At 34.6% G+C, this 13,887-nt stretch overlaps 1 protein-coding gene across 2 annotated transcripts; it reads right to left on the reverse strand.

Annotated features, from left to right (window-relative positions):
* Positions 1-1,596: 1,596 nt before the first annotated feature.
* LOC123555109 (putative leucine-rich repeat-containing protein DDB_G0290503) lies at positions 1,597-13,396 on the reverse strand. 2 transcript variants are annotated; one of them, XM_053547399.1, is made up of 7 exons: positions 12,310-13,394; positions 11,894-12,010; positions 11,717-11,821; positions 11,316-11,432; positions 10,938-11,042; positions 10,537-10,653; positions 1,656-3,448 (listed from the first exon to the last, which is right to left on the reverse strand). In XM_053547399.1, exons 1-7 carry the CDS (start codon positions 13,157-13,159, stop codon positions 3,039-3,041), a joined length of 1,821 nt encoding a protein of 606 aa, XP_053403374.1. In that variant the 5' UTR covers positions 13,160-13,394; the 3' UTR covers positions 1,656-3,038. The 2 variants fall into 2 exon arrangements, with proteins under 2 accessions (XP_053403375.1, XP_053403374.1); XM_053547400.1 differs by lacking the exon at positions 10,938-11,042 and having other exon boundaries at positions 1,597-3,448; positions 12,310-13,396.
* Positions 13,397-13,887: the final 491 nt, after the last annotated feature.

A 13,887-nucleotide genomic window follows, 5' to 3' on the forward strand; every position in this document is an offset into this window, starting at 1 on the left:
TGACAAATAAAGTTTCGTTATCAAACTCAGCTGAGACTGGAAATGTTTTGTGAACACGGGGCCAGGACTTCATAACTACTAACCATCAGTAGGACTTCGTAACTCTCAATTAGGACTTTATAACTACTAACCATCAGTAGGACTTCGTAACTCTCAATTAGGACTTTATAACTACTAACCATCAGTAGGACTTCGTAACTCTCAATTAGGACTTTATAGCACCTAACCATCAGTAGGACTTCGTAACTCACAATTAGGACTTCATAACTACTAACCATCAGTAGGACTTCGTAACTCACAATTAGGACTTTATAGCCCCTAACCATCAGTAGGACTTCGTAACTCTCAATTAGGACTTTATAGCCCCTAACCAGGCTTTTAAAACTAGTCTTAAAAGAACATTACTTGGTCTGTGAGACCCTTCTAAGGTACTCCACCATATTTGTACAACTTGGGGAGCTTCGCACCTTTAAGTGGCCGCTGAAGATGAAGATTGAAAAACCTTTCGACAGCTTCTCCTCAGAAAATGCTGGATGGAACTTCATCAAATTTGCTATGTAGTGTCATTGCAAGGTCGTCTCACAATTCATTCCCAATGGGGATACTATTGGACATTAGAAATAAAAATTGATATACTTATAAATGACTTATTTTTATAAACAGGTTGATGGATCATCAGCACAGTTTGTCATTATCCTCTCCAAAGTTATTTTTTTTTTTTTGAAATTGGACCAATGGGTCCCTTGTAGGTTCCGCTAGATCTAGAAAAGAAAAATACAACCTTTAAACGTTTCCTTTGCTAAATTGCATGATCAATCATCATCAAAGTTAGCCCTGTCGCAAAATATAATGTAACCTCTATGTTTTGCTCAAATATGGGCAACTGCCCTGTTTGATCATAATCAAAGTTGGTCTGTAGCAAACTATAAGGAATCCTCTATGTTTTGTTCAATCAGGTGCAATGGACCAGTTTTGTGTTGCTTTCTTTGTATTCAAAGTTGTTGTTCCAATCATGATTCAGTTTGGCACAAATATATTTAAGGTCAGCAGTCAAGTTCTGGTGAGCGACTCTGGCTCATGCTTGATCTCTTGTTTAACATACGTTGAACTTTTTGTCAGGATTTTAAGTCCTAATTTGGCCCTTTAAACCCCTAATTAGGACTTTATACTTCAAGTAAGGAGTTCAAACGTTTTCGTTAGGAGTTATTAAATCCTAATTAGGAGTAACTAATTCCTTAGGAGCTATAAAGCCCTATTAGTAGTAAATAAAGTTAATAAATACAAAGTCCTTATTAGGAAAACTTTATTTAGATCATAAATTGGCATTAGGACTCTTCCGTAGGTATCTCAATTGCCCAAATGCAGTAGTCTAGAGGTCGTGTGCCTATAAGATTGAAAAGTGTCTTTGCATTCTATGGTAGGTCATGTATACATCTATACTTACACTGCTACTATAGTATTTGAATTTGACATGGACGTGCTTATTTAACGTGGCGTTTCCTTAGATTTACATTTACAGTTTGGAGAGAAACATTCATGTTATACAGAGAAAACAAACAAGCACAAAAGTTAAATAGAAAAAAAAAAACAAACTCGTAAATAGCAGGGAGGCACTCGTAAACTTAAACACTTATTACTTCAAATTTTGACTGCACGACCACAAAGGACAAACTATTTCTATGAAAAATTATTTATTGTAAGAAAACATAGCTTTGGTGGTTCTAAATATAGTTTATTTATTTTTAAAACAAAATTCACACGCAAAGGTGATAATTAATTGGTTATACATTTTACCATATCATTGTTAGAGATTAAAAGCACTATTTTCTCATCATCTGTAAGGTATTTAAAACTTGGTTCAGCTTCTTCACCAGTAGATTTAACATACTTCATCAGGCAAACATACAATGTACGAACATAGGTATGACATAATGGTGTCAGTTAACATGACATTATAATTTTCTCCTCATGATATTTTACTTTATTATTTTGAACGTCATGTTTTAAATAAAACACTACATGAAAGTGATTTTAAATACAGAGATTAAAATACAAAATGTTTAAGTATTGTAAGCACTTAATGTCTTGATAAAACATATAATATATTGATTTCAAGAATCATAAATAATGATTTAAATAACTATGTTCTTTCTTATTTTACAACACACAAAAACGATTCAAGTGATGACAATACTATGTGATTTAGATATAAACGCGTTCGTTAATAATAAAAAATCCCTAAAAATACAGTACATATCAAAAAGAAGCCGTTCTCGGCAAAACTAAGAAATTAGAAGAGATCGGCACTGACTTTCTGAAAAGCTACCTCAGAAGCTTTTATTTAACGGTTAAGAAACAAAACGGAGAAGATTATGAATGGCAGCGGACAGGCGTTTGGCATCCAAAACATGTCCGCTCTCAATTCAGTTTTAATCCTATCTTCACCAAACTTGCTGACAATGTTTGTGTGCATAACATTTAGGCCATTTTCGATAACCAGCCAAATTGTACCAGGGACTCTTTGATTATGGTCCTTGAATTAAACGAAAAAGGGGGAATAAATTCATCCTTGTCCGTTCGCTCTCTTAAGTCGAACAGTTTTCATCCGAACTTCATCAAACTTGCTGACAATGTTTGTTGGCATAATATCTCAGCCAAGTATTATAACAACCCAAATCGCCAAATGTCTGTTGTAGGGAGGTTGCACCATATAATTTATTTAATACTGATATGCAGGAAAACAATATTCAATGAATTACGTATATTATGTATGAAGTGAAATAAATACAGAATATAGAATAAAAAGGTTATAAGACCTAACATTATTCTGTATAATATATATTTGCACTCATACCAAGCTGGGAAAATACAGAAATGACAAGAATACAATATTCAGTGAAACATTTTCTAATTTAAACTTAGATAAAATATATATAGAATAAAAAGTTTATTCAACATTGCACTGTACAATACGAGATATATTTGGTATTTCTCCGTATTGTACAGAACAATGTTAATAACCTAATAATATTATGATCTTATGGGTCAGGAGTAATAAGAAAGCCACTAAATGAAGACCAGCCAAGGTTAATTCCAGTGCGATTGTGACACCAGACATCTACACTATCTTTTTTCGCTAGACGTAGTGTAGCGGTACCTGTAGCTGCTACCCGGCCGTCTGTTACACGCTCGTCGTCTATTACACCCTGTCGAGAAATCACATGGACGTAATCAGAACCATTCTTTCTAATGCGACAGTGTATGTAATTATCACCACTACCAGTTTCAATGATACTCGCTGTAAATCCGTATACTCCCGCATACGGGCTCGTGAACTGTCCTGTTGTTGTATCAAAGACATACCCTTCGTTCAGTTTTACTTTCGTGAAATTTAATATTCCACTAGTTTGTCGAGACGCATCATATACCGTGAAAGCCGTTCTTTTTCCTGTATAGACAGAGATATTAGATTTTATAGATTAATATACTAGTATTGTATGATATAATAAAATGTCTTCACCTGCCCGCTTAGTTTTATTTTTTAATTTTAATAGAAAGTCACAAACTAGTTTCACCGTGAATGGCTCATCAGTGCATATATTCAAAAGGTTAACACATTAATGTTATATAGATATATGTTTGTCTGACGCTGTGTTTGATTTTCAATTTTAACATGTATTTCACATATACTGAGATGTTTTTGTTTATTTAATTACGACTTTCGCAGTTTCGAAATCGATTATAGATACATTTATTAGCCACAAAGTTATGTGTAAACAATACAGCTATACATTTATTACTTCTGGATCATCTGGAATATATTTGATTTCTTAGATCTTATTTCCTATTTAACCAATTTAATGTCTATTAGTGTAGGCTATAAGCCGAAAGATTGTGCACATTTTAGAAGAGTTTTAGTTTTGAATGATTCTTGCATATTATATCATAATATTACAATTCTGATGTAGAACCCATCGCCGCATGAAGTATTTAACAAAATATAGGCCGATTTTTATGAAACTTTACCAGTGGAGATTTTCATTTTACTTGTCATAACTTTTTTATTTTTTGTTTAATTCTAAAAATATTTTGTACAAATATTTGTCTTTTAGCTGCTGACGCGATAGATATATTTATTTGTTGTTTGTTGCAAAATTACTGGAGTGTTTCGAACTTTATTGATTTCAGCAATTCTGCATGTAAAACATGTATACATTGACCTACTTTGTAAAAATTCACGTAAAGGATAAGGTTGGAGCCGTCCCAATTAGAATGGTTATAAAAGTGGATATAATGTCAATGTAGGCGTAATTAGATTGATCTGAAACTTTTTTAGTTGACATTTTCATTGCAATTTTCTCATACAATGTTCAGAAGCTTATGACAAAAACCATTGGACTGTGACAAATTGTATTCGTTGCTTGTATGTCCGTATTTGCTTGTAAATATTGAAAAATACTTTTAAAAAACCATGCAGATGATAGCCAATAAGACGTTCATATGAAATAAGGCAAAGCTTGACGACTTTATCACAAGGAAGCTATTTACTACTAAAAAAAGCGGCGCAAGGTTCTTGTGAAAGTATTTAAATAAGGAACGGAGGTAGTAATTCGCCGATTCTGCCTCTGTGGTCACGCCGAAAGTAGTCCATGTTAGTATATAGTGCTATTTTCACGCCTAGTAAATGTAATTTTCATACCAGATATAAGCTGTATTGATACTTTATAGTAAAGAAGAATGTCTGTGGATCATGTAAAGCTACGTTACGTTTTATCGTTCCATGTTTGTGTAGAACCTGCTGGGTAGAATGAAAGTGAATGTAGGTACCTGCTGATGTCTTCCTACGCAATATTATTGTTTTATCATGTATTTCAGTCACGTGACCATGGTTTCATTGCATTATGGAAAACCCAATATTTTTGTTATTTATTGTCTATAGACAGACCTTCAAGACAAAGGCTGTCTCGCAAGAAGTGAAAGGCTGGACATGCTGACATAAATGCTATGCATTGTCATTTAACATTGAAAATAGTAGCAGAAACAGTACATTCTAACCTACAAAGAAAAATCAAAATCAAAATTAAGGCTCATTTACCAGTCATAAATGACCTGTAGATCAAATTTGATTTTAGACCAAAGCATTCTCATCATCATCATCTTTGATAATGGCAAGCAGTCCTTTTGGACTATAATGGCCATGCGTGGGGGTTAGTAAAGTGAAAGATTATCAAGCCTCCCAAGCTACTCAATCCACCCAGGAGGACATTGACAATGTGATAAAAAATAGTGCAAAAACCTACTCAAGCCCTTAAAGCCTATACTTTGCATAATCTACTATGTATATGGTGAAGAAACAAGAGAGTTAGTACTGTTAAAAGATAAAAGCATATATGTACTGTCTAGGGGATGTGTGGTAACACAGTCAGTCCCGACTTAAACACAGCGTTTGAGTCAGCACTGACTAAGTGCACCGGCAGTGAGTTCCTTTCAACTATTGTCCTAGGGAAAATGAGTACTTTATGTAGTCAACTGATGAGTGTGGTATATGATATGCTAGTTGATGGTGATGTCTGCATGTTCTTAATAGTAGATCCATATATTGTAAAAGTATTATGTCAACAAGCCCATAATGTATTTTATGGAAGAGGCTAAGACGGATGTTCTGTCTTCTGCGCTCTAAGGACTCCCATTGTAATTGCTGCAGTAATTGTGTTACAGTACCCGGCGACTTTGAATAGTTGTTGGTAACAAACCTAGGGGCCCTCTTTTGTACATTTTCTAATTTATGCTTGTCATTTAATTGATAAGGGTCCCAAACAGAAGCACAGTATTCCGAGGAAGGTCTGACTATTGATTTGTAGGCTGCTGCTTTAGTTTCAGGTTTGGCAGAATGTAGATTTCGTTTTAAGAACCCAAGATTTTGACTGGCCTTGTTTGTTATTTTGCTAATGTGTGGAGACCAAGAGAGATTAGATGAAAGTTCCACACCGAGATAGGTAGCTTGTTTGACCTCAGACAAGGGTTGGTTGTGTAGAAAGTAGTCAGTCATGACTGGATTAGATCTAGGTGGGGTAATGTGCATGATGTGGCATTTGTCTACGTTGAAGCCCATCCTCCACTTCCTCTCTTGTTATTTGACAAAATATTTTTACTGTTCTAGGTCAATGTGACATTTTACTTTTGATCTACTGATCTCAAAATCAACAGGGGTCATCTGCTGGTCATGATCAACCACCCTATCAAGTTTCGTTAATTTCGTGATTCTAGGTCTAAACGTTCTCAAGTTATCATTCAGAATTGGTTCAACTGTTCCGGATCGCTGTGACCTACACCTTTGACCTATTGGTCTTAAATTTAATAGGAGTCATTTGTTTGTCATGATCAACCACCCGACACAGTTTCGTGATTCTAGGACTAAGGGTTCTGAAGTTATCGTCAAGAAACTGTTTGACTGTTCTGGATCACAGTGATCTTGACCTGCTGATCTCAAAATCGACAGAGATCATCTGCTGGTCATGACCAACCTCCTTATCAACTTTCAAGATCCTAGGCCCAAACATTCTTGAGATATCATCCGGAAACGGTATACCTGTTCTTCGTCAATGTGACCTTGACCTTTGACCTACTGACCTCAAAATCACTAGGGGTCATCTGCTGGTCATGATCAACCTTTCTATTAAGTTTTGTGATTATAGGTCAAAGCGTTTACAAGTTATCGTCCAGAAACTGTTTAAATGTTCCATGTCACTGTGATCTTGACCTTTGACCTATTGATCTCAAATCGATAGAGGTCATTTGCTGGTCATGACCAGTCTCTTTAATAACATTTATAATCCTATGCCCAAGCATTCTTGAGATATCATCGGGAAACGGTATACATGTTCTTCGTCAATGTGACCTTAACCTTTGACCTACTGACCTCAAAAACACTAAGGGTCATCTGCTGGTCATAATCAACCTTTCTATTAAGTTTTGTGATTACAGGTCAAAGTATTTACAAGTTATCGTCCAGAAACTGTTTAAATGTTACAGGTCACTGTGATCTTGACCTTTGACCTATTGATATCAAAATCGATAAAGGTCATTTGCTGGTCATGACCAGTCTCTCTAAACAACTTTCATAATCCTACGCCCAAGCATTCTTGAGTTATCATCTGGAAACTGTAGACCTGTTCTTCGTCAATGTGACCTTGACCTTTGACCTACTGACCTCAAAATCAATAGAAGTCATTTGCTGGTCATGATCAATCTTTCTGTTAAGTTTCGAGATTCTAGGTCCAAGCGTTTCCAAATTATCGCCCAGAAACTGTTTAACTGTTCCCGGTCACTGTGACCTTGACCTTTGACCTACTGACCTCAAAATCAATAAAAATCAATTTGCTGGTTATGAACAACTTCCCTATTTAATTTCATGATCCTAGGTTTAAGCGTTCTTGAGTTATCATCCTGAAATTGATTGGTCAACATATTAAAAGACCGACAGACAGACCGGCCGACTTCTGAAAAACAATATACTCATCCTTCTTAGAACGGGGGCATAAAAATAGGGTGTCACAACTAATTAGCATGTCCTTTACTACTTACAACATCATTTTTTGGAAAGATAGCTGAACAAAACTATTCAAAAATCAAACTTTAAATGTACCATTATAAGTGTTGTCCGATTTTTCTATAATTTTACAAAGTAAAGGGCCGTAACTCTCATATATGCTCATCTATTTCGTTTCTTAGCACCCAGACTGATTAATAATTTCCTCCGACATACATTTCGCATAAAATGATGGGACATTTGTATTTCATAAAAAAGTATATGGTGGGTGTTGTATACTAATACCTTTTTAAAAATGATTTCAAGGGGCATAACTCTGACCCTTATTATTTACCATAAAAGGCTTGGTTGAGGTGGGTTCTACATCTAAAATGTTTCGTTATAGATAATAGTATTGTATCAGATAAAGATCCAAACTCTTCTAAAAAGTGCACAATTCGGCCATATTTTCAGCCTTATAGCCTACACTATATCTAAATATCACCCTTTAACAAATATCTCCAGAACAATATATTTTCAGTGTCAACATAATTATATAAAGTATATTTGATTATGTGTTTTTTACCTCTTTACCAGTAGCAATGTTTTTTTTTTTTGTTTTTTACTGTGAAATAAACATATAAGTTTGTATTTTACTTAAATATTTACATAATTCATTAACATTAAATGAACCCAATAAATTTAAATTCAATAAATATATATATTTACTAAGATACAAATGCTTTAGAACAGATGTAATTAGTTAAGAAAAACTATTGTAAATATATTTTTGAGCATGTTGTTTATTTTGACCTATTTATACACATTCTTCAATTTTAATAACGATAAAACGCAAGTTTTGATCCTAGCGTGCAGAGAAATGGTTAAGTGTATTTTTAATCAGTTTGTAAACAGCAAACCTGAAATTGACATATTGATACATGAACATTTGATGAAAACCGACGTGAAGTTGGCAGTACAGGAGTAGGAGCAGAAGTGGCATCAATTTACTGCTACTACTTCTTGCAGTTACAGCAGTTAACTGCTTCTACTTTTTACATCAGTTAACTGTTTCTACTGCAAACAGTTATAGCAGTGAATTGCTACAATTGCAAGCAGTTACAGCAAATAATGGACACTACTGCCAGTAGTTATAGCAATTAAATGCCCTTAAAAGATAACAGATATTATTGCCAGTAGTTATAGCAGTTAAATGTCGGTTTCGCTACTAGATGTTACTATTGACAGTAGTTACATTAGTTAACTGCCACTATTTCAAGCAGTTACAGCAGTTAACGGCTATTTCTGTCAGCAGTAACTGCAGTTGACTTCTACTTCTGGCAGCGGTAACAAGAGCTAACGACTTCTATTTACAGCAGTTACAGCAGTCAACGGCTACTACTACAAGCAGTAACAGCAGTTGACAGCTACTACTGGCAGCAGCTTCAACAGCTAACGACTACTGTTACCAGCAGTTGCTACTACTGCCGACAGTAACAGCAGTTAACTGTTACTAATTCCAGCAGTTACATCAGTTAACGGTTACTATTGACAGCAGTTGTTACTACTGCCAGCAGGTACAGCAAGTAAGCTACTAAGTTCATCAGTTACAGCAGTTTACGGCTGCTATTGCAAGCAGTTTACGGCTACACTTGTTAGCAGCTGGTACTATTGCAAGCAGTTATCGGCTACTATTGGAAGCAGTCGGTACTATTGCAAAAAGTAACAGCAGCTAACGGCTACTTTTGCCGGCAGTTGCTACTACTTCCAGCAATTACAGCAATTTAAAACTGCCACAACTGCAAGCAGTTACAACAGTTAACTGCTACCTCTGCCCGCAGTTTAAATTTGTACAGAGGTGTACAGCTTCTATTGCGCCCGTGAATGCGGAACGTTTCTTCTGTTGTTGTAGTCTAAACTGTGGTACAATGCTGCTGACTGATTATTGTAGAAATGTCATTTAATGATGAAATATTTACTCTTTTGGCTTTTTTCTAATTGCATAAATTGCATAAAGTACACTTTTTGAAAAGTGCAATTGTGAGTTTCCATGCTATAGCTACATTCGTCTATATACTCGTTAATGTTTATCATCATTTTTATTGGATGAAGTTTTTGACAGTATTTTCAAATATCAGAGTACAGTCAGAGAATTTGATGAATAACTAACAGCAAAGCATAGATTCATTGAATACCTTTATTTTAATATTCATAAAGGTGGTGCAATAAATGTCAATTTGCCTGTAGATAATGGCAAGCATTAGATTAGCATTAGATTTACCAGGCGTTGCCATACATGTCGCTATTTTAGAATCACATGGTTTTGCCATCGTTACGTGATTTGTCTGGACGCAAGGATGATTATTGACAATATTCTCGCGCTGAGGTTGTACTTACGCGCTGAGGTTGTACTTACGCGCTTAGGTTGTACTTACGCGCTGAGGTTGTACTTGCGCGCTTAGTTTGTACTTACGCGCTGAGGTTGTAGGGGCTACTTACGCGCTGAAGTTCTACTTACAGTAAAAGCAATCTTGTACTTAAACTGTTAGCAGCGGTAGCCTTTAATCCTTGTTATGCTGAACATGATTGATTCTGCCCTTGCCAGTGCAGAATATGATCAGCCTGAACATCTATGCAGTCTGATCATGATCTGCACTGTTCGATATCAAGTCTAAAACGTTTTTGTATGCACCCTTTTTAAAAGTTAATAGTACTGTCCAAATTAACGATAAACAGATTCATTATAGAAGATTAGAAGAGTAAGGGTTAAAACAGCTATAACTACTGGAAGTGTGATACTAACATAAGGTTTTTGCTCTTGCTGCAACTGCGATACTGCCAACTTCACACCGATTTAATAGAGATTTACTGACGTGGGTCTGGCACCTCTATTGTCTGATAAATGCATAGATTAGAGTTTTCAATTAGGTGTTCCCTGTTGTTAACAATATAACATTATTTTGCGGAGTCATATTTTATAAATATGATAGATTCTAAAACGTCTTTACCTTGTCTTGTTTCAACGTTCACCATTCTTGTTTCTAGCTGCTGAATTTCACCATTAGTTGTTTTCAAAGTTTTCGTATGATGGTCCGATATTTTATCTACTTTCTCTTGAAGCGTTTCTATAAAACATGAAGTTTGTTTCACAGTAGTTAATTAATACTTGAAAAAAGAATTACATTAAGCAATGCTAACCATTTGAAATGAAAGACAGTATGTTTAAGCATTAAAATACGGACGGAAAATTTACTGTTGCATATTTGTTATGTTTAGAATGTGCAGATGCCGAAACCTTATAAACATATTCGATGTAGTAATCAAATGACTCGCGATTCATGCTTTTAAATAAAAAAATATTTTTGTCATGTGGTATTTGTTTAAAAATGAAATATTAAAACGCCTTTACCTTGTCTTGATTGAACGTTCCCAATTCTTGTTTTCAGCTGCTGAATTTTACCATTATTTGTATTCAAAGTTTTAGTGTGAATGTCCGATTTCTCCTTAAGCGTTGCTAAAACATGAAATTTATTTCACAATGATTAATTATTACTTAATATAAAAACAATAATTACTCCGTTTGGAATGAAAGACCATACTGTTTAAGTATTAACATGCGAGCGGATGTTTTTGCTGTAGTATATTGGATATATTTAGAATATGCAGAGGCCGAAACTTTCTAAAGTAACTGACCCGCTTTCAAGCCTTGCCAGTTCATACTGTTAAATAAAATAGTTTTGTGCGGCGGTATTTTATACAAAAATGAAAGACTCGAAAACGTCTTTACCTTGTCTTGTTTCAACGTTCACCATTCTTGTTTCTAGTTGCTGAATTTCACCATTAGTTGTTTTCAAAGTTTTCGTATAATTGTCCGATATTTTATTTACTTTCTCTTGAAGCGTTTCTATAAAACATGAAGTTTGTTTCACAGTAGTTAATTAATACTTGAAAAAAGAATTACATTAAGCAATGCTAACCATTTGAAATGAAAGACAGTATGTTTAAGCATTAAAATACGGACGGAAAACTTTACTGTTGCATATTTGTTATGTTTAGAATGTGCAGAGGCCGAAACCTTATAAACATATTTGATGTAGTAATCAAATGACCCGCAATTCATGCTGTTAAATAAAAATATTTTTGTCATGCGGTTGTTGACTTAAAAATGTAATATTTAAACGCCTTTACCTTGTCTTGATTGAACTTTCCCAATTCTTGTTTTCAGCTGCTGAATTTTACCATTATTTGTATTCAAAGTTTTTGTGTGAATGTCCGATTTCTCCTTAAGCATCGCTAAAACATGAATAAAATAGTTTTGTGCGGCGGTATTTCATACAAAAATGAAAGACTCGAAAACGTCTTTACCTTGTCTTGTTTCAACGTTCACCATTCTTGTTCCTAGTTGCTGAATTTCACCATTAGTTGTTTTCAAAGTTTTCGTGCAATGGTCCGTTTCTTTATCTACTTTCTTTTGAAGCGTTTCTGAAATAAACACGAAATTTATTTCACAGTTACTGTAGTTAATTACTAGTATCACTTTAAAAAAGGTAAGGCTTACTGTTTGAAATGAAAGACAATAATGCTTAGGCATTTACATGCGGACGGGTAATTTTTATTTTTAGTATAGTCGATATATTTAGAATGTGCAAAGGCTGAAACCTACATGGTCTATGTAGTAAGCAAATGACCCGCGAATCATGCTGTTACATGTAAATAAAAAAAATTTTTTTCTGGCGATATTTGATATAAAAATGAAATAATAAAACACTCGCCGTTTTTACCTTGTCTTGATTCAACGTTCACAATTTTGGTTTTCAGTTGCTGAATTGCACCATTAGCATCGTTCAAAGTTTTCCTGTAATGGTCTGTTTTTCCTTGAAGAGTTTTTAGTTTTCGTTCAGTTTCATTAGCAGATGTTACGATTTCTTGTTTTAAGTTTAAAAAGGTATCATTCATGTAACTAGAGTAATCTGTCAGCGCAACACTTAAAGTTTTTTCAGTGACTTTTAAAATCATGTCAAATGAGGAAATTTGTGAAGCATTCAATGATGACATTTGCAATTTCACCTCGTTTGTGAAATTTGACAGTTTCTCGTCATACGAATTTTCATTGTTCAAGGTACTATTTTCTAGTTTTGCTATCCGGTTGTTCTGTTTTTGCACCTCATTTTCAATACTTGCTACTCCATTAGCCTTGTTTTTGACGGTTTCTTCTAATTTCGAAATTCTGTCAGCCTGCCTTTTTATCTTGTTGTTGGCTTTTTCTAAACTGGAGATTTTGTTGTCCACTTTCTTTTCAATCCTGTTGGTGGTTTCTCCTAGATTCGTTATTCTGTCAGCCTGCTTTTCTACCATGTTGATGGCTTCTTCTAACATGACTATTTTGTCCGCTTGCTTTTCCATCTTGTTGCTGATTTCGTCTATGTCAGCCTGATGTATCATATTACCAACTGCCACATCTAAACTATGCCTTAGTTCTCTCTGTTCCTTCATAACCTTATCTAGTCTGGAAAATATTTCAAATACAACATCAGAATCCAATTCATATGCGTATCCTGGCATGAAGACTATGCACGTAACGCATACTAACACTGATCTCATTCGTTTAATATCCATACTAGCCAAAACCATATGTATAGTAATCAGAATTTTTTCATGAAAGTGACTTCAGCTGCAGTAATCAATATTTTCAGCATACACAGTTTAAATATCATAACGTTGATAATATGATGTAATCACCTACTTAGACATTAATAAGCGCCTCCTATTTCCGTAGCTCTGCTCAGGGGCGTAGAAGGAGATATTAAGTATTGAAGTGATTTATTTGTGCATGTTCTGGTTGAATGAAACATCCTGAATAAACCCGTAAATAAATAAAGTTTTAAGAAACGTCAAGACAGAGAGAGCTAATTTGTTATATTATACATAGTAGCTTATCACATGACATTTTCAGTCAGCCAATTAAATCGTTTATATGGCGATCACGCGATTAAGATTGGTTATAGGACACTAAAGTTTGAGATTAAATGACCCAAACAGCCTACTTACTGAAATCGCTATGTTTAATCTTCAAACTTTCGTTGACACATGAGGTGTCATTTCCCCTGTCTGTCAAATAGCCTTCCAGACATGAAAAAGAAACATTTCTATATGAACATGTCCGTTCAATTTCTTTATTTCCATTCAGAGACAATCGCTCTCAACTGTGCATGGAATTAAGTACTTAGTGAATTTCCAACTAGTACATACTTCACTAAATTGCTAATTTCAGAATTAGGGGTATATAGCAAGGCAGCTATAAAATGCTTAAATTGCACAGAAAACATTACCTTTCAAGATTTTAAAGATATTTTCATGAT

This window comes from Mercenaria mercenaria, chromosome 7 (assembly GCF_021730395.1).
Source record: "Mercenaria mercenaria strain notata chromosome 7, MADL_Memer_1, whole genome shotgun sequence".
Lineage (NCBI taxonomy): Eukaryota > Metazoa > Mollusca > Bivalvia > Venerida > Veneridae > Mercenaria > Mercenaria mercenaria.